This window comes from Drosophila sulfurigaster, chromosome 2R, assembly GCF_023558435.1.
Source record: "Drosophila sulfurigaster albostrigata strain 15112-1811.04 chromosome 2R, ASM2355843v2, whole genome shotgun sequence".
Taxonomy (NCBI): domain Eukaryota; kingdom Metazoa; phylum Arthropoda; class Insecta; order Diptera; family Drosophilidae; genus Drosophila; species Drosophila sulfurigaster.
The window spans coordinates 20,951,126-20,970,897 of NC_084882.1; the positions used below are offsets into that span (position 1 = coordinate 20,951,126).

A 19,772-nucleotide genomic window follows, 5' to 3' on the forward strand; every position below is an offset into this window, starting at 1 on the left:
TCGACAGTGGGCACATTTCGTGATCTTTCACACACTTTCCTTTTCATTTGCATCGACAGCAAAACAACTCCCTTTTGAAATTATATAGTTGCTGGCAAAAATCGTGCAAATGCCTGAAAAACGTTTTTGTGAATGTGTTTTTTGGGTAGCTGCTTTCAAATTTTCACAGCTTTGCCTACCAAATCATTGACTAAGTATACAAATAAGTACGAGAGGTTGTATGCACTCGTACGACTTTATTCAAGCTATCTGATTTATGATCATAATCTGAGCGTTGACAGTGTTTAATGATCTTGGTCAAATGAATGTCAGGGTAACACAGAAGTTATCAGCGATCAGTGTTGAGTATTCTGTCAATGAACTGCTTGGTCAGTTATCATTTTGGCAATATCATCTATCAGTCTGAAAAGTCTAGACTTTGGAAGATTCACATTCATTATCTCGATCATCAAATGGGCCTGCGGTTCATTGAACTACACGAAACTATCTATTCATTGGGTTTGAAAGCCTTCTTTCGCTTACATACATAAATACATAAATCGATCTAATGGCTTGGCGATCGTCATTTGATCACAGCGGCTAAGCTTACCGTATGTCGTATTAATTCTATGAACAATCAATTGTCAAAGATCAGCGATTTATTATTGAGAAAATCAGATGAGCTCAGCTGTAGGTGGTGCGTTCACTTTCCAGTGGCATTGTGCGTACATTTTGAAAGACCTCAACCCACTTATCTTATCACAATTTCTCTCCATATTATGATGCAGATGGTGCACTCACAATCGTCAGGTGTCAATCGACAATTCGTGATTCATTGCGCCGAACAATAGAGTGCAACTCAGGACAGCACACCACTCAATATTATATAACCGTTATACTGATAACTCATATGAAAGTCCCAGTAAAAAAAAAAACCGAAGAAAAATAAAATAAAATAAATCTTTAACACTGACCCACTTTCAAAAAAACTTAGTGAGTCAATAAAGAAACCGCACTGAGACCAAATACGGCTTGCGTTAATATGGAGATTAAATAATCGTACGACTCAGGCCTCAATTTCAGTCACAGTCAGAGACTGACTGTGAGTCTGTGTCTACTACGTCTGAGTTGGAGTCTGTGACTTTGTCTGCGAGTTGGAGCAAACCGCACATGAATCACCCACACGAGGCGGGCTTGCAAAATAACTTGGCAAGTGACCAACAGTGACAACAGAGCAGTGCCTGGGATCGCGGCCAAGCCAAAAGAAAAGTTGTTAAAATTTATATACATAGATATCACACGCCTGGGGGGTCGAGGTCGCCAAACCGTAAACATTTATGCACACTCAACACACACACACACACATACACTGAGGAATATACTCGTTCACTTATCAATATGCAAGTTAAGAGCAACTATGTCGTTGCTGTTGTTTTGCTGGGGGCTTCCAATCAGCTGTTCAACAAAAGACTTAAGGCACAAACTTGTCCGTCATAAATCTCTCTTTGGCCAATTGCGCTCGCTAGCTCCCAATGACTTTAACTCTCTCGCTCTCTCTCTACATCTCAGTAACGCTCTCTGTCTTTCGCTCTTTCTTTTCGCTGGCCAACTCTCTTTTGGCATCTGGCAAGGTGGCTCTGTGGCGCAGTTTTATGCGCTGCTTGATGCTTTGCCGGCCGCAGTTTGGTTTACACAGCGCTCGAGTGCGGATCGGGTTCGGATACGGTTACGGATTTCTGTTTCAATTTACTCGTGAACATCTTGAACGCAGCCGTTGCCTGGATCATTATTCCCCACGAGCTACAAAAAAAAAAAATCACAACAAAAAAAAACCAACAAAAAGGTGCCTAAACTTTTGTAACACTTATTAAGATCTGCCTGCGGCAATAGACATCGATTTTAACTCTGACTTCGACTTCAACTTCCACTTCAACAACAGACACACGACGCGCTGCAATCAATCAAAGAGACGCATAAATTTCTTGAAATCAAAAACGATCGACAAAAGCTAATGCCACATGATCGTCGATTACCCCCATCCATTTGCTGATCGAACCTTACCAAAAGTGTGCACAAATCAAAATAAAAAAAAATCATAAGAAAGAGAAGAAAAAGTTATTCAGTTAAAAAGTGAGAGTTTTCCACGCTTTTTAGGTAATTTTTGCTGTTATCTGTTATGTTTTTTTTGTGCTTTTTGCCTTCTTTTTTTGCCTTTTGCTTTTCGTCGGTTAAACACACTTGCGACTCAATCACGACTAATTGCGCATGCGCCGCCGCTTTATGCGTATTTAAAGTGCCGCCTATATTACAAAACCGGAGACCAAGCTCTGATACTCGTACAGAGTCTCAGTCTCAGTGCCTTAGTGGTGTATGTCTGTCTATCTGTCTCAATGTGGCAATGCCTCTGGCTGTGACTGCCTCTTTGGCTGCTTAATATGCGTGTCACGTTGCCGGCCATCAAGTTCAAATTGCATTCGCTGTCAACGCATTGCAACATGGGGCAGCGCACAGAGTCAGAGCACCAACAGCAACAGCAACGGCGGCACGCGTTGAAATTTTGAAATTAACACTAGCGTCTGCATATTGGCTGCAAGACTGCAACTGGAGCAACTGCTAATTAAGAAATAAAAATTGATCAGCCAACGAGTTGTGCGTGAAAGCTGACAGCAAGGATAACAGCAGACCAGTCTTTCTGTCTATCTGTCTGTGTGTCTGACTGGTTGTTAGGCGAATGACCTGCTCAGCTACAAACTTGCTATTGCTGTTGTTGCATTTTGCATGCCGATAACTCTGTCAGCGACATGCACACTAATTAGTTCACATTTGTGGCTTACAGCTGCGCGTTGCACTCAACTTGCCACTTGTTAACATTGGGCGACGCCGTCACCACACACTCTGCAAACTTCTGTTTTGCCATTGCTGTCGCCTTGGCGTTGCAAGCGAAAAAAAAACACAACACTGGCAAAAGTGAGTTAATACTCGTCTGCATTGTGCCACAGCCAGTTTTTTTATTTTTCTTTCTTCAGCTAGGTGTTTGCAACTTGTGCTAGTCTCGTACTCTCGTACTCTTCTAGACTGTCAAATGCAAACTCGACTGGGACTGGGACTGGGACTGGCACTTGGACTGGCTCTTGTTGGTGTTTGCTGCGGTCAGATGCTGGCGAGTTACTCCCAAAGCATTTAACTGCAAAGCTAATGCACTCACACACACGCATACGCATACACACAGACAATACCCATACATGTGCAGTTAATTAATTTCTTTGTTGTTCTCTACGGTAAATCATGCCACATTGGCTTTGGTTGTGTTTGTGCCACAAGTCGTATCACTTGTGAGATATTCGCGAGAGAGAGAGTGAGAAAGAGAAAAAGAGAATTAGACTGAGAATAAGAATGCCACTTAGAAGCTGTCCTATACACCCATCGCCAGCTCGTTCTGAGTCTCGGCCGTCTCTTTATTGAATAGTTACTGTGAGTTTTCGCGTTGCAGCAAGTCTTTTGTTGCAAACCACTTGAACTGCATTTGCATATAAATTAGTTTTGATAGCACTCGACATAGCTAAAACTAAGCCTTTAAACTAAGAACAAAGCAACGGCAACGGCAGCAGCAACAGCAGCCACTAACAGTTTGATGTTTGTTCTATGAATGCGTTGCGAAAATCAACTCGGGCTCTGGCCTAACGGTACTCATTAAGTGAAGTACAACACAACGGCGACAGTGCAGTGCATAGCATTTGAATAGCAGCACATTTAGTGGGAACAACCACCACACACGACACCAGCAACAACAGCAGTCGTAGTAGATAGAACGACCCAAGACGACTGAAAGACTTAGACAGGATGAAGCGATAAGTTGGCAATAAAAATTGGCAGCACTTTGGCACATACGACAAACAAAAGACTTAGGAAACGAACCAGTTGCCCAGACTGCCTGACTGCCTGACTTCTGACTAGCTGACTGGATGGCTGCCTTGGCTGGCTGGCAACAGTAACAGTTACTGAGCCAGTTAATTGTTAATTGTTGACAAGTACTCGTTGTATGCAAAACGAAAGAAGTGCAAATGTACGTTTAATGAGCAGCAGCGACTGTGGTGCTTGTGGTTTCTGCTTGGGAACACTAAGAATAGCTGCCACTATTGCTTTGCTTTGCGGTGGCAGCCAAACAGATAAGGGAAAAGTCAACCTCAAGATAAAGCAAAACAAAAAAAAACACATACAAAAAATAAAGAAGCAAAGAGAAAACAAATGCAATTACCGAAGAGGAAGCAGAAGCAGAAAGGCTTCTTCCAGTTTGCATTTATCATTCATTTTTATTTATTATATAAATAGAAGAAAAAGAAAAGTTATTTATATTTAATTTTTTTCGTTTCTGTCTATAATTTAATTAACATAATATTTACTTTGGAATATTAAATTGCTACAAAACATTCGAAACATAAGTAATAGTTGTCGCCGTGTTTATCGATTAATTATCATTGATACGCTGTCGCTTTGAGGCATCTTGACCATCATTATGGCCAACACCAAATTTCGCTTCGTATTTCAGGGGAATTGCGAAGTTAATTTCCATTTTGTCAAAGAATAACGTTTCATATATCAAGATAAGCATCTACTACTCGTATTCCTACCTTGATTTGGCAACTTCTTCTCCAGTGACTGTGACTGCGTCTGTGACTGCTTTATGTAGTTCTGCTATGGTCATTTGAATTTTAGTTAAAATGGCTTTTTGACCATCTCCATTTTGGCTACTAGCCAGTAGATCAAATGTAAATATGCCAGCACCAAATAGGGTCAACAAGAGTTTTATACCGGCTGCACCCAACAAACTTAAAACTTGTCTTATTTTTGCATAAATTTGTTTAATTTCCTCTTAAATTTGTGATTTACCCGATTATAATGCCTAAAATTTTGTTTTATTTTTGTAGAAATGCGAGCGAGCGAGCAGCGAGACTGCCAAGCCCTAAATGGAAAAGTGAAAAACTATCTCAAAATTGTGCAATAAAAAATAAAAGCAAATTAAACAAAGGAATCAACATAAAATTGTCGAAACGAAAAAAGAGAGAAAGAAATTAATTAAGACTGAATTTGAGACGAAGTGTTAGTGTTTTGTTTGCGTGATCGTGCAGTTATTGCCCCATAAATTCGCCCACAAATATTTACAGAAGTTTATTGCACTTGCAAGCGAGTGAAAATCAATTATAAAAAAAGTAAATACAAAAAATAAACAAATAAAATCTTTCGTTATAATTTGATTGCCATTATTATACGCAGTTATCGGTCGACTGGTGTTTTACTAACCATGAAAACGTTGGAAAGTGTGCCAATCTGAGAAAATCATAAACCAAAAGCTGTGTTGTTGTTCAAAAAGCAGCACTGGAAAAGTGCGAATGCAAGTGCGTGATCAAGAAATATCTGTGGCAAAAATGCTAACAGTCAGTGAAAATTAAATTTGATAAACCACAAGCCAAATACAGTTTATTGTTCTCATCAAAAGACGAGTGAAACCCAAACTCATTGCCATCGTTAAGAGCGTTTGAGAGACAGTCGAATTAAACTTCTGTGCAACGAACCAATTACAGCCATTTATGGCTGGCAACCTTACAGTTAATTGAGAGTCTAGTAAGTTCCCAACATAAATTTCTTTATACTTTATACAATACTTTTAACAAAACAGAAAGTTTTTTTTTAATATTTTAATTGACATCGAAACAGATTCATTTATGAAAAAAATCTCAATTGCTTGTGAAAGACTTTATTTGTTTTTCTCTTTTTATTTTTAATTCATAATCCCTTAATTATTGTATTACCTTAACTAATTTGACTGTCGACTTTTCTTTCAAGTTAATTCCACTTTGTTGGACAATAATTTCTTAAACTTTATTTGACATTTATGCAAAGCATACGGCAAGCTAAGCTGCTTAAAACTATAAAGACATTCGCATAAATTTATGTTTATGATAATTGTTAGACAAATTTGTACATTCTGAAAGTAATTTGCGTATTACGTATACGCAATGTGCCATTCTAATTTGAAAATGACTTTGTACGAACAAATTGTGCAATAAAATTGTTATTAACTATTACACTTACACACACACATACACACACAAACACAAATGTGTAATGCCAGCATTTGACATATGTATGCCGCGATTATCCGAGTATTACGATAATAAAATCTGAAGCCATCTCTCGCGTTGTGTCAGTGGCATACACCAGGCTGCTTTGGCTGCCAGGCTGCCTTCAGATACTCGAGAGTATGTGTCTATCCAACTGTCGTTTGTCGTTTTATTAGCGAAAGTCATCGAGCAGAATAATTGTTGCAATGTGGCTCCCACTCCCTCATCCTCTTGGCCATTACTTCCCTTCAGCGTCCCCACTTTCTGTCAAACGACGGTTGCAATCAAGGCGCGGGCTCGTAAAATACAATTTCAATTCAGTTGCGCGTAAAACGAAATTCAACTACAGATTGTAGGTGTGTGTCTCTGTGTATGTGTGTGTTACATGTGTGGTGCTGTTTGCTGAGTTTGGCGAATCTCATTGCGGCTCGAGCAGCAACTGTGACCATCTTTAGCTTATTATATAATTTCTGAACCCATTATTCCATTTGTCACAACAAATGTTGTTTGCCATTCCGCAGGCCCAAATTTATTTAAATGCTCGACGCATTTTCTTCAAGATAATTATGAAATTACTCAAGACCTTGGTTATATCACAAAGGTGGTGTTGTGCTGTCACCTGTAACAGGTATGAATAACTTAGAATGACTTGAATATTCCGTGAATTATCTAGAAATCAAATGGTGAATAATGTTGTCAAATTTAGAAAAATTAATTTGACGAACAATTTATGCAATTACGATAATATTCTGAATGAAATTGTTATCAATATAAATGTTTAATTAACTGTAACTGTAAATTATAGATCTCATCACAAAATGAAGTTGCTTCATAAAATAATAATTATTCATTCATTAAATTGGCGGGTCAATTTCATGCTAAGTCAGACCACAAGGAGAGCTCTGAGAATTCAAAACAACTTTCTTCAACTCGCTGTCGCCGGTTGCTGTTGCTGATGCTGTTGCTGTTGCTGCTGTGTCATTACTTAGGCCAGGCCATTGACATGCAATGACATCACATTTGTACTCGCCGTCGACTACGTTTAGAAACTATAATTAATATGACAACACAGCGGCAATACTCGTACCAGTTTTGGTTTTGAATGAATGAATACGGAATGAATACTCGTGCTGTGAGTTTGCTCTGTTTGCTCTGGTGATTATCAATGGCAAACATTTATCAGACAAGCTAATAATTATTCGCATTAATTTGCCAAAGCGTTTAATTATGACACCTCTCATCGGTGTCTGTGACGTTCACCAAGTATTATTGGCACGCGAACCAAATTCCAATTCCCATTTCTATTTCCAGTCTCAGTCTGAGTCCTAGTTCCATTTAAAGCTGAGTTCATGTCAGTTAAGTGTATAAACCAAGTTATAAATATATAAAGCACACAGCTTCTGAACTGCCAGATGCAGCGAACTTTCGTCTGAGGCTCAACTCAACTCATGACTCTCTAGGCCCTGGGCCCCTATTCAATTGACTAAATGACTGACGGACTGACTGAAATGAGACAAGTGAATGCTGATTGACCCACTGAAACTGGAACCGAACTCAGCTTGGGGCGTGCTCGACTCTGCCTCTGACTCTCTGGATTGGAGTAGACCGTGGGCTGTAGACTGTGGGCACGACGGGAACGTGCATTTCATGCAAATTAACGACAATGTTTCAGTCCCTGGTTGGCTTGGCTTGTTCATTACAAGCATTTAAAGACGTTTATTTTGAAGATTTTCACTTTCAATCTGTCAAATTGTCACACTCACGAATGGAGATCGAAACTCATTGTTCGATTTTATTTTGGAGCATTCAATAATGAAAAGTGATTGCCGCACGATTTTTATTTTACTTCAAGTCAACCTCTTTTCTTCTCTTCGTTCCTCCTCTATTTTCGCTTTTGTGCCTTTTGGACTGTCAAGTGAGGCCGGTACGTCAGATCTGGGCAACGGTTACGTTTGCCAATAGAGACGTTTACTGGGCTCCCATTTTTTGGGGTTTTGTTGCGCTCGCACGTGTTTGAATACTTCCGCAGCCCATGATCATGATTGATTTTGAATATTGCTTTGTATTCCATACTCTCCGTACTCCATTCTCCGCATTCATGGCTTCATTGAAATGAGTCTCATCATTTCAGTTTATTGAGAGACTTTAATTTTCACTCTATTGAAACAGGTGCGAACCGTTATGATATCGAAAAAAATGAAATTACTTATTTAGAATAATATTGCCATGAATAAGCAGATGTGAAGCCGCTAGGCCAATCAAGTTTGTTTTTATTTTTTGTTTTTGGTTGTTGTTGTTCGTATTTTCATCCAGAACCGCTGAGAACCAAACACCAACAACAACAAGAACTAAATCCAAATTAATTATGTTGCCTTCGGTTTGAGGGCAAAATGAAATTATAAGAAGCCCGAGAACTCGACCTTAAAACCAACAGCGTCATGCTGCTCTGCACAAGGCATAGAAAAAAAGCAAATATTTGGACAATGGGAACAAGGCAAAAGGTTCCGACTGAGGTCGCTCTAAATGAGGAAAAACGCTGAAAACCATACATAAACAAACAGACAGACAACAAAGCAAACAGACAGCAACAGCAACATCGACAACAACAACAATAACATCAACAACAACGATAACTTAGCTTTGGGTATTGGACCTGAGGTCTAAGACTGGTCCAGTCAAAGGTTCAAGTGCAACGCTGGCCGTCTTCAGGCGGAATAGCACGGGCCTGGCTTGGCCATTAGCCCAGCCGGGTTAATAAACCAAAGACACTCGCCACATTCACAGCAGACACAGAGCAAGAGGTAGGGCTGGAGAGTGATTTATGCTTGTGGCCTAGACTACGACACCTAACAGCTTGAAAGCATCTTGCTTTTATTTTCAACTCAATGTGCATCATGCAAAAGACATTTTCGACTCTTTTAGTGTGCTCTAATGAACGACATACACTGCGTATGCTTGATATGTGCTTACGTTGACGCATAGTCAAATTGATTAATGCGGCGCGTTAAAAGTTTTGATGTTTAACAGGCAGGCGCCAGTTGATTATTTGACAGTGCAAAGTATAAGTAAGTGAACTGATCGTACGCTACAATGAATCATTCCCCATTCAGTTCTTATCTCCCTACTTGTATCTTTCTAAGAATACGAAATTTACATAATTAAAGCGTTAGCTTTGCGTTCTAACTCGGCTCGGATGTTGATTTATGTGCACCAGCATTTTCCTCGACTAACTGTTCTACTACTCTCGGTTGTGGGTCAGCATTTAATGTCTTATTTGATTCGTTTGTTGGTGGGAACAATTTATAAATCACGACACCCAGAAGTTGATTTCAATGTGTTTTATTTAAATATTGAAATTGTATTTATCAAGCGCATTTCTGAGCTTGTTTTTAGTTGTCCAACTAAATTTGCATTGAATGCTTTAGGAAGTTGCAGCATCATATCAAGTTGTGTTCAAGTGGTTGTTGTTGGTTGGCTTGTGAGTACTGCGTACTAGGTACAATGACTTCTATTAGTCAGTGTCGTGCCCAGTTATGCTCGTCGTCGCCGCCGTCGTCGTTGTTGTTATATCTGGCCCCTGGCAATGTGTGTTTCACATGAAGAAACCACTCAAAAATTGTGTTTACGTTACGCGATGTGATTATAACAAGCGGCGGGCTCTAAAGATGCCGACGTCGACTTGACTTGAGAGATGGACATGTGCTATCTAACGTATGCGATAGCAGCTTCAAGTTGCGTGTCTACACTTCTTGTTCATCTTCATCTTCTTCTACTTCTACGACTTCTTGTCGTTAATGTTGTTGTATGATCCAGTTGTTTATCTTTTTCATTAGCCTGGGCGGCCTGTCATCTGTGCCGTCGCCTGTCGATCGCCTGTCGATTGACAAAACGCCTACCGGCTGAATAAAGTCCTCCGTCCTCCGGTGTTCGCCACTCTCGATCCTCGTAGCCAGAGGCAACCCACCATTTACCATTTACAATTTTACCATTTAACTATTACCAAACGGGCTGTGACTTTTACGCACTTTACCACACGCCACAGCGAATTGAAGCTGCAACAGTTGCAACTTCAGTCGGCAGCCTTCGCCTTGGAGTTAAGTGACTGACGCAAATTGCGCAATTGTTATTACAATTACTCTTCAACTAGCTGTTGCAACTTGGCAACTAGCCAACTTGGCTAGTTGCAACATTCAGCTGCACGTACACACACCACTTTGCTTCGTCAGTCAGTCAGCTAGGCAGCCAGGCAGCCAGTCAGTCATTTTGCTGCATTTTTCTAATACTTTGTTGTACATTTTTGCCACAAAATTATTTGGCCTTTGGCTTCCGCTTTTGCTATTGGTAACTTAAGTTCGGTTTCTGTTTCTGTTTCGGCTTTCGACTTGGGGTTGGGGTCGTTGTCAGTGTCGGTGTCGGAGTCTGGTTCTGTCTGATCGTTTGTCAGTCTCTGGCTACTCGTCTTTTTTTCCGTTTGGGTTCGTCTAAAAGATAGTCATTAGCACAAAAGATTGCTTTAGCTGTTACTGCTGCTGCTTCTGTTCTCAGGGCGTTTAAACGGGGTAATTACCTTTTGGGTCTTTCGGGTGAAAAAGCGGCAGCCAAAACAATGCCAACTAAACTGATCGTTTTGTTGAGGAAATGAAAACGTAACGAAATTAATTTGCAACGGTTCAGACCGTCAATGGGCTCATAGTTGTGGCGTGTGGCGTGTAGCAGTTGCACAGTCACCAAACAGCACAGTTGCTTTGCCAGTTCCCATCAAAGAACCGAAATAAAGTTATTAGAGTGAAAATTACATTTCGCTGGCTTAAATAACCGTCCATTGAGCCGTTCTGTAATGAAAGTGTTGAGCATTTTGGCAGACAATTGATAAATTGATTCATCCCATTGGGGCAGGAACAACAGCAACACCAATGGCAACAAGATCAGCCGATCAAATACTCAAATTAAAGTCATTCGATCTCAATTTCAGTTTCAACCTGTTCACGCACATGACGTGCACAAATTGTTTAAATCCAGTTTCAACAGATTTGTAATTACCATCAACTGAAATGTCGGACATTTAGATAGATGAGGACTGTCCGATAAACGAGTTTCTTATTTTTTTACTTAGCTTAGATAAGCGCTCCCAAGTGTGTAAATAATTCACAATAATTGTTATTAATCATACAGATTTGAGCACACATTTTTCAGATATAATACCAGTCATAGCAAGTAATGCCTGATCTTCAATTTTATAAACTGGGTCAAGTTTATTACTGTTATGTCAGGTTTATAATGGTCAATTAGTTACTGAAATTACCCAAAAAAATAATGTTTTTTGATGTTTCAAGTTACATTTCGACGCGATTAAATACGATTATTTCAAACAATTTTATAAGCATTACAGTTAATTCGGTTAATTAATAAATGGATTCAATATTTTTAAAGAAATCATTTTTTTAAAGTTCCATAAGCATTTTAGTTAATTTGTCAATTAATCATTTATTTAAGTATTTCTTAATATTTTTCAAATTATAATAGTTCAAATTATATATTAATAAAAATTACTCTCTCTTTTTTTATCTGTTTTTTAATATCATGCGACCAAGCATTTATTTAATGATCCCAAAAATTGATTTCACTTCATATGTATTAAATATTTTATTTTGCTTGAAAATAAACTCTTGAGGGCAAACGCTCCATAAATTTTTGAGTCTGGAGAACAGCAACAAATTTTTATATCGCCTTGTATTTATTTATCATAAAACGATCGATCCGTCGATTATAAAATCAAATCGATGGTAATCTTCATACGATAAAGATGCAGTTGAGTGGAACACCAGGCAGGGCGTGGGAGATGGAACGCGAAACGCGAAACGGGGAACGTGGAACGTGGGTTAACTGCAACTGCGACAAGCGATGCATGGATGACCACTCATAGGCATCGGCATGGGTATAGAAATAAGTACTTATGGTTATCCACTAATTATAGTTCAGAGCAACATTCCACTCAGCATTCTCGTGGTAAAACTAACAACAACAAAACCTTTCCCTTCTTCTTCTTCTTCTTGGTCTTCTTCAGACATGCGCCCGGCACGTTACAGATGAAGCAAGCAACTTTAATCAGACACAGACACAGGTAAGTTGTCAACCAGTTGTTGGACTCGTGGCTCCAAGCCACGCTTTGGTGGCAGTTCTAGGCTGCATGGCAGAGATTACTGAGCTACCAGTTTAGACTGCAATATGAGTAACTTGTATTTTTTATACTTCATATATTTTGTGGGTGCTTTTTCGAAGGCATCCCACGAAAGGCAACATCTAATTTGATGGGTTGTAGAGTGTGTGTAAGTGTGTGTGACTCGTGTGTGGCATGTGCTATGTGTGGAATTGAGTAAACTTTAATTAAATTTCAAAATGATTCCGCTTTGATGAGCTCGTGGCCCGACTTGGAGGCACGCTCGCTTTGGGGCATGATATTATTAATTGTAGCATGTGTCGTCTCTCTGGTAAAACATATATTCGTGCGATCACAATAAATTTTTTCCATCTGTTTGGTTTTTTCTCTCTCATTTATTTTTATGTTGCACAAAAAGACAAAAACACAAAAAAACTGATTATGAGGCAAAAGTGAAAAGTTGTAATTAAACCAGTCACTGACTGGCTGCAGTGTTGTAAAAACTGCAACAACTGTGACTGCAACAACAACAACAACAACAGCAGCAACAACTCATAAAGAGTAGAAATCGCTGAGGAGACGTGCCCGTTTTTTAGTTGTTGCTTCAGCTGTTGCTGTTGTTGTTGTTGTTTGGGGTTCCAAACATGCGACAAGTGCACTTAATTAGTAGGGAGCATAGCGTAGAACATAGGGGTGGTAGCTAGAAGGGGGAAAGGGGCAGCTGCAAGAGGGCATCTGCAACATGGCGAGTGTTATGGCATCGCTCTGCTGCAGTTCCGGCAGGCAACAAGTCCCATGCTAAATTGCCTTTTTTTGTTGCAGAACCGCAGACCCGAAGATGTGGCCCAAACAGCGTTGGCTAGTCAAGAGAGCAACTGCTGCGATACCAGCGAGGAGCACACACCAAATACTAGAAGTATTACTAGCCTTAATCTTAGTCAATGGCCTTGCCTCAGCGACAGCAGCGCTTATCACACCACCGGATAGCATCAGCAGCAGCAGCAGCAACAACAACTTCGAGTATGATTCGTTATCCTCAAATGAGGATGACGACAGTCCGTCGTCCTTGCCCAGTTTCTATCGCAGTCCGCATCGCCTTGATGGCTACTATACGCCAGCGGATCTGCAACGTAGCCACAACTACAAGATTAGCCCAAAGCCGTGCTCCTTTGGTCGCGTCGAGGGCACCTGCATGTTTGTCTGGGAGTGCATCAAGTCCGAGGGCCAGCACGTGGGCATGTGCGTTGACTCGTTCATGTTCGGCTCCTGTTGTGCCCACAACTACACGGACAACATTGTGCTGCCCCAGACCGCCTTCTCGTACACTCGACCCACTAAACCGTTGTCGCTGAGGCCGCGACCGCCACCTCAACCCCACAAGCCGCTGATCAGGTGAGTCATCTACAAGACGTACATTTACTTAGAGTTACTGTGTTGACTAAATAATGCAGAATTCTAATGAATAGGTTAAGATTATTTCAAATGTTGAAATGTTTGAAATGCTTTTAGAAGTATGTAATCACAATGACAATAATAATGCTAATGGACATTATAATATTGGACATGCGATTATAACATAAAATCGATATCAATAATAATTATAATAATTCTACCTATAAAGTTAATCCAGATGCAATAGGGTAATGTTTTATATATATATTTTACCAATATAATAATAATGTAATTAACCATGTTGACCAGAAAAATACGAATGCGAATTGCAATAATAATTCCAATCATCAAGTTACTATGCTTAACTTAATGGTTTAAACAAACTAATGCAAGTGCCAAAATATTATTAATACCAAAATAAAAATAATACTTTAAATGTTAATGATAATTTGAAACTTACTATTTTTGGTAATGATAATGCTAAAGTGATTGAAAACATTTATAACTGATTAAATTAATGAAAAATGTCAAGCATAATATTTTATATATTAATTTGTACAAAACTAAAACAAGTATTAATCGAAATATGGTTGATTATTTTTAGCGGAATGACAACCATAGAACGTCCCCATGGTGCTGGAACCTTGGTAATTCGTCCATCGGGTCCTCATCATCAGGGCCCACTGTCCAGGCCACATCCAAAGCCAACGTCGCCGCCGGATCTGCACAGTGCGGCTAGTCAGGCGACGGCCAGTTCCAGTGAGTATACACAACATATATTTAAATGGCGCTTGGTCCATTGTTATGAAGAGTGTTCTTAACATACAACAAACAACAATTACACCAAACAGATAGTATTTGGCATACATCAACGAACCAGCAGCAGGCACAACATCATCACTGGCACATGACCACCGAGCCAAGTTTTATTACCAAGCCACGACCCACCGGCTGGACCAAGCCCGGCATCGTCAATTTGCCAGCACCTCAGCGCCCCTCGAAGCCGCCAAAGCCCACAAAGAAGCCGATTGTATACGAGCGGCCACCGCCACCGTCACCTCAAACTCCAACGCCGGCGACGTCGTCAACGACAATGATTCTGTTTGGCCAGACAAAACCAAAACCCAAACCCAAACCGACCAGGCCTCAGGTATGTAAATACTACGCATCTCCCTCTTACTCCCTCCCTGCGATCGTCCATCTGGCATTTCGCGTCTGAAGTCTGCGTCTCATTTTGCATTCAACATGGTGTCTGCTGTTGTGGCCTGTGTGTGATGCATTGATGTCGAAAGCGAAACAAACGAGCGTCGAGGTCATTTACTCCTCGATCAGCTTGGACTCACTGATTCCCAGATTCCCTGATTCTCAGATTCCCTCCAACTGGGGCTGTGGCAGGCCACAGCCTTGGGGGACATTTTATTGTTTGCGCAAAGCCGAAGCCAAAGCTAAAGCTGATGTAAGATTTGTCTTGTTGCCTCATCGTCCAGAGGTTCGTCTCTCTGTCTGTCTCTGTCTCTTGGGTGTGTTGTTATGCCCTTGCCCACCTTGAGTAGGGTATCAGATGAACAACTTAACAATATCAACAGATTTGAAATTTGAAACTAGATTTGCTAGAATAATAAATCAATGGGCAAATGAATTGAGAATGCGCAGCACAAAAGAATAGATAGCTAAACGACATAGAGTTCAAAAAAAAGAATACTTACAAAAATAATATTCTTTTGTCTTCAATTTAAATTGTTTTGATGCAAAAAAGTTGGGTACAATGGTATAAAATAATTGAGGAAATTCTATTATCTTAGTTGAAGTACAATCTTTTGATCATATTTGTAAACGGGAAAGAAAAAAGGGATCTTTAAAATAAATATACTATAAAATTGCTTGGTAAGGGTGTGCAGAAATCGTCGTTGTTGTCGTTTGGCTTAATTCTTGCATCCGTTGAGATTTTCGCAACGAAGTGAAAAATTGATTCTTTGCATGTGAAATACTTTTTTAGCTGCTTGGGCAACTATTAGCATAATGTTTACCACTTTCGGCTACCTTGCAGCTGTCGCCGGCCACATCATTAGCCGCATCGTCCTCATCAGCATTGCCAGCAACATCAGCAGCAACAACAACAACGAAGGGCTCAACGACCACAACAACAACAACAACAACGAGGAGAACGACAACTACAACGACAACGACCACAAGAAAACCCATAAAGCCCTACCAACGACCCACCACAGTGGGCACAACAACAACAATGAGTACGACAACAACTACAGGAGCAGCTGCATCGGCAGGAACAACATCAACCGGGAGACCAAGTCCAAATCCAAGCCAGAGACCAACGGCACAGCTGCCCACACGCCTGCCAGCCACGTCGGGCATTGAATCCAATGAGATAACGGACTCCTCCACACATGATGAAGCCGGCAATGCGGCGACAATGCTGGGCACCGTGAGGACCATTTCGGCAGCACGAAGCGGTAAGATTTAAACTTCACTGTCACATGCCACGCCCCAACCCATTTGACATATTCAACAACAAATGTGTTGTCGTTGTTGTCCTCTATGTGATTTTGTGTATGTGTTCAAAGTATCTCATGCATTTTGCATTTTGTTGTTGTGTTTGTATGCAGAGTGCGGAGTGCAGATGCTGACGCGTCCAGAGACGCGCATTGTGGGCGGCAAGAGTGCAGCCTTCGGTCGTTGGCCCTGGCAGGTGTCTGTGCGACGCATCTCGTTCTTTGGTTTATCCAGCACCCATCGCTGCGGTGGCGCTTTGATCAACGAGAACTGGATAGCCACGGCGGGGCACTGTGTGGAAGAGTGAGTAGCAAAACAAGCGAACGAAGTTAGCCAACCAACCAGAAACCACAACTATAATTTCCGCTACTCCCTCTCTTTTCTGTTTTTTCGCTTTCTTGCTGTTTCTATCCAACAGCTTAGTTATCAAACAGATACGCATACGCGTGGGCGAATATGATTTCTCGCATGTGCAGGAGCAGCTGCCATACATTGAGTGTGGCGTGGCCGAAAGGGTGGTGCATCCCAAGTACAACTTCAATTCGTACGAATACGATTTGGCAGTGGTGAAGCTGGAGCAGCCGCTGGAATTTGCACCGCATATCAGTCCCATTTGTTTGCCCGAAACGGATAGTTTGCTGATTGGCATGAATGCCACTGTCACTGGCTGGGGTCGTCTCAGCGAGGGCGGCACACTGCCCTCAGTGCTGCAGGAGGTAAGTGAAGCATATGCGAGTAACTACAAGACAGTCACATCCTCAACAAAACAACTAACTTCACGATAGGTGTCCGTTCCAATTGTGAGTAACGACAAATGCCATTCGATGTTTTTGCGCGCTGGTCGTCAGGAATTCATACCGGACATTTTCCTATGTGCTGGCCATGAAACTGGCGGCCAGGATTCCTGTCAAGGCGACTCTGGTGGTCCACTTCAGGTAACTTTGTTTTCTACTTCATCTTGACAAAAAAAATACCAAAATTCAATTCTCATTTGTACAGGCCAAGGCGCAGGATGGTCGCTTCTTTCTCGCCGGGATTATTTCGTGGGGTATTGGCTGTGCCGAGGCCAATTTGCCGGGTGTCTGCACGCGCATCTCGAAGTTTGTACCCTGGATACTGGAGCATGTCAGATGATAATCGACAGAATGAATGGCTCCTCCACTCTTGTTATTGTTTTAATTTATTAGTTATATCTTTAAGTTTGTGTGATTTTATTTTAAACGAATCTTAAGCGTAGTTAGCTTCAATTAATAACAATTTGCATTGACATTGGATTTGTGCTCAACTCCCATAACGTACATATAGTCAAGACTCCCCCAATAAGTTAGTCTAGCGAAAATTCTTTGTAGGCTGATCTTAAGTTCTTTCTATCGGATTCGAATCGTTTTAAATGATATAAGAAGAGTAGCATCGATATATCTGTATATAGACTTAGTAAACGTAGCAAAAGTCATTTTTATTGTGCAGTTGTTGGTATTGTAGTTTAGGCATATTTAACAATTAATTACAACTTATATAATTTATAAACAAATTGCATACAAACATCATTATGTTGTATCTTGCCCAAAGAACAAGTTTATTTATAAAGATGAGCTCAAATAAATTTATTACGAAAATAAAAAAAATTAAGACGAAATCGTTTTAGGGGACAAGCGAAATCAAGAGATAATTAAAAAGTCTATTATCTTGAAGTCACATCTATGAAGCAACCATAAATTTAAGAAAGAAGATTAATGTGATCAATGAATTTCAAGAGCACGAAAAGATGGGAAAGAAAATGAGATTTCATAGTAGATTGGCGCATATTATTAATATTAATAATACTGCATAAGCAACAATGCTGAGCTGAATTTTGAATTTAAGGAAAATGAAAGTAAGTATAAGTAGGAGAAAAGTTTTGTAATAAATTACAAATATTCTAATTCGAAGATAATTTTTGCGTAAGTAAAAGTTAATCAAATTTACTTACTGATTAAGCTGCCCTCGCTGCGTTTGTGAGAGATGAATAGAGACAACGTCAATTATGCATTATCATTATTACAATCTTCAGCTGAATCTCGCGTGAATTGAACTCGCAGCCAAGTCGTCTTCAGCTTCCATGTCAAGTGCGTAAATGATGTACAACAATTGCAGCTAACGGCAGCGGCAATTTCGATTCGATTCGTTTCGATTCATTCATTAACTTTTCAGTCAGCAACCATGTTCGCCGCAGGCCATTGGAATGATTGGCACAATCGATTTGCCGACAGAGATGTGTCTGCGGCCGATTGTGGTACGTGAAGATAAGATGTTCCCATCGAGTTGCGAATTTCACTTTTCATCATTGACATTTGACACCAGTGGAACAATTAATCACGAAGCCAACAAAAGCTACCAAATTGTTTGCCAAATTGCTATGAAAGATTCTGATTTGTCGTTTTCACTTTTGATACGCGACTAGACTTTTATTGCAGGCAACAAAAGAGAGCCCTCCAAATACATAATACAGAGTTTGTGTAGCTCTATGCGAAAGTAGTATATATAAAGATCAGGAATAACATAGAAATTGTAGCACTGTCAACGGCCGTTTCAGTCGTGTATCCTCGTTTTTCACATTTTCGTTCGTATATCGCTTACTTCTTCTTGGGGAAGAGTGATTCTTTAGCCTCATCGACAAGATCCAGCGCCAAATACTTCAGATCCTGCAGGGATGTGGGGAAGTTCTTGATGGGCTCAATGGGAACCTCCTCTCCTGGCTTCACGCCCTTGATGAAATTGTAGGCTACCGCGAATATCTTGCGGCCCTCGAACAAGACAATGCGCGCATTTTCCTCAGCCTGTCGTGGATAGCACAAGGAGGCGACAGTACCGGCACCAATGGTCGTATACACAATCTTCTTGAAGACGCCGCCACGTGCTGCGAAGATGAAACCCGCCAAGCCGCCCATGACAATAGCACCGCTGCGATGCATCGAGTTCTGTGGCTCGTTCAGGAAGTCTATGGAACGCTGTGTGTGATCCTTAGCCGTCTGGTAATAGTCCGAGACCACCGATGTGCGTTCCGCAACCATGTTATAGCCGCTCTTCAGCTCCAAGCGCACTGTGCGCACACCGCTTTCCAGATTCGTGTAAAGCGCATTTTTTGACTGGGCTCGCTCTGAATGGCTTTTGGGCCTGGGGGATGATTGATATAGAGATCCATATGTAGGCATAAATGATTGGCACTCACTTTGATGGCCGCAAGCTACCGTACACGGGCAGATCACTGGGTTTGCACACCAAGGGATCAGTTGTCGGTGTGCTTTGTGGTGTTGCGGCGCCGACTGCGACGGCAGCAGCAATCATTGATGATGTGCGTAGCATTCTTAATCTGTTGCTACTGGCTACTCGTTAAGCACTAACGTCGTGAAGTGTCTGCAAATTTATCGGTTTTGGTTAATGATTAGAATTTTTTTGATTTATAAAAAAATGTTGTGTTGGTTTTTTACCTCAGTTTGTTTGAAGCAGCGTTGCATAATGTGTCACAGTACGATACGATTGCTTGACGAATGCTGACGAAACAGCTGATTATCGTACAGCGTGACTGAAGTTGAGCGCCGCTTTTAGAATTTACTTACTGTTTTCGAAATACAGTA

At 40.8% G+C, this 19,772-nt stretch overlaps 2 protein-coding genes across 4 annotated transcripts; one reads left to right on the forward strand and one right to left on the reverse strand.

The window, feature by feature from the left end:
• The first annotated feature begins 1,644 nt into the window (after positions 1-1,644).
• On the forward strand, positions 1,645-19,588 carry LOC133836133 (serine proteinase stubble). Of its 2 annotated transcripts, none has more exons than XM_062266450.1 (11): positions 1,645-2,133; positions 4,905-5,598; positions 12,163-12,219; positions 13,078-13,647; positions 14,252-14,406; positions 14,499-14,797; positions 15,695-16,118; positions 16,272-16,461; positions 16,577-16,874; positions 16,944-17,093; positions 17,158-19,588. In XM_062266450.1, the coding sequence occupies exons 3-11, from the start codon at positions 12,185-12,187 to the stop codon at positions 17,290-17,292; spliced, it is 2,256 nt and encodes a 751-aa protein (XP_062122434.1). In that variant the 5' UTR covers positions 1,645-2,133; positions 4,905-5,598; positions 12,163-12,184; the 3' UTR covers positions 17,293-19,588. The 2 variants fall into 2 exon arrangements, with proteins under 2 accessions (XP_062122434.1, XP_062122436.1); XM_062266452.1 differs by having other exon boundaries at positions 1,645-1,822.
• On the reverse strand, positions 18,568-19,769 carry LOC133836136 (MICOS complex subunit Mic27). 2 transcript variants are annotated; one of them, XM_062266458.1, is made up of 3 exons: positions 19,626-19,769; positions 19,367-19,551; positions 18,568-19,311 (listed from the first exon to the last, which is right to left on the reverse strand). In XM_062266458.1, exons 2-3 carry the CDS (start codon positions 19,498-19,500, stop codon positions 18,771-18,773), a joined length of 675 nt encoding a protein of 224 aa, XP_062122442.1. In that variant the 5' UTR covers positions 19,501-19,551; positions 19,626-19,769; the 3' UTR covers positions 18,568-18,770. The 2 variants fall into 2 exon arrangements, with proteins under 2 accessions (XP_062122442.1, XP_062122441.1); XM_062266457.1 differs by lacking the exon at positions 19,626-19,769 and having other exon boundaries at positions 19,367-19,603.
• Between the last annotated feature and the right edge of the window lie 3 nt (positions 19,770-19,772).

What these genes read in the sequence shown, in the direction of transcription:
- LOC133836136 (XM_062266458.1), bottom strand. Translation starts at nt 19,500, where the DNA reads ATGCTACGCACATCATCAATGATTGCTGCTGCCGTCGCAGTCGGCGCC. An exon ending in GGTAGCTTGCGGCCATCAAA is followed by an intron (nt 19,312 to 19,366) that starts GTGAGTGCCAAT and finishes ATCATCCCCCAG; the next exon opens with GCCCAAAAGCCATTCAGAGC.
- LOC133836133 (XM_062266450.1), top strand. Translation starts at nt 12,185, where the DNA reads ATGAAGCAAGCAACTTTAATCAGACACAGACACAG. An exon ending in CCCCACAAGCCGCTGATCAG is followed by an intron (nt 13,648 to 14,251) that starts GTGAGTCATCTA and finishes GATTATTTTTAG; the next exon opens with CGGAATGACAACCATAGAAC. An exon ending in CATTTCGGCAGCACGAAGCG is followed by an intron (nt 16,119 to 16,271) that starts GTAAGATTTAAA and finishes GTTTGTATGCAG; the next exon opens with AGTGCGGAGTGCAGATGCTG.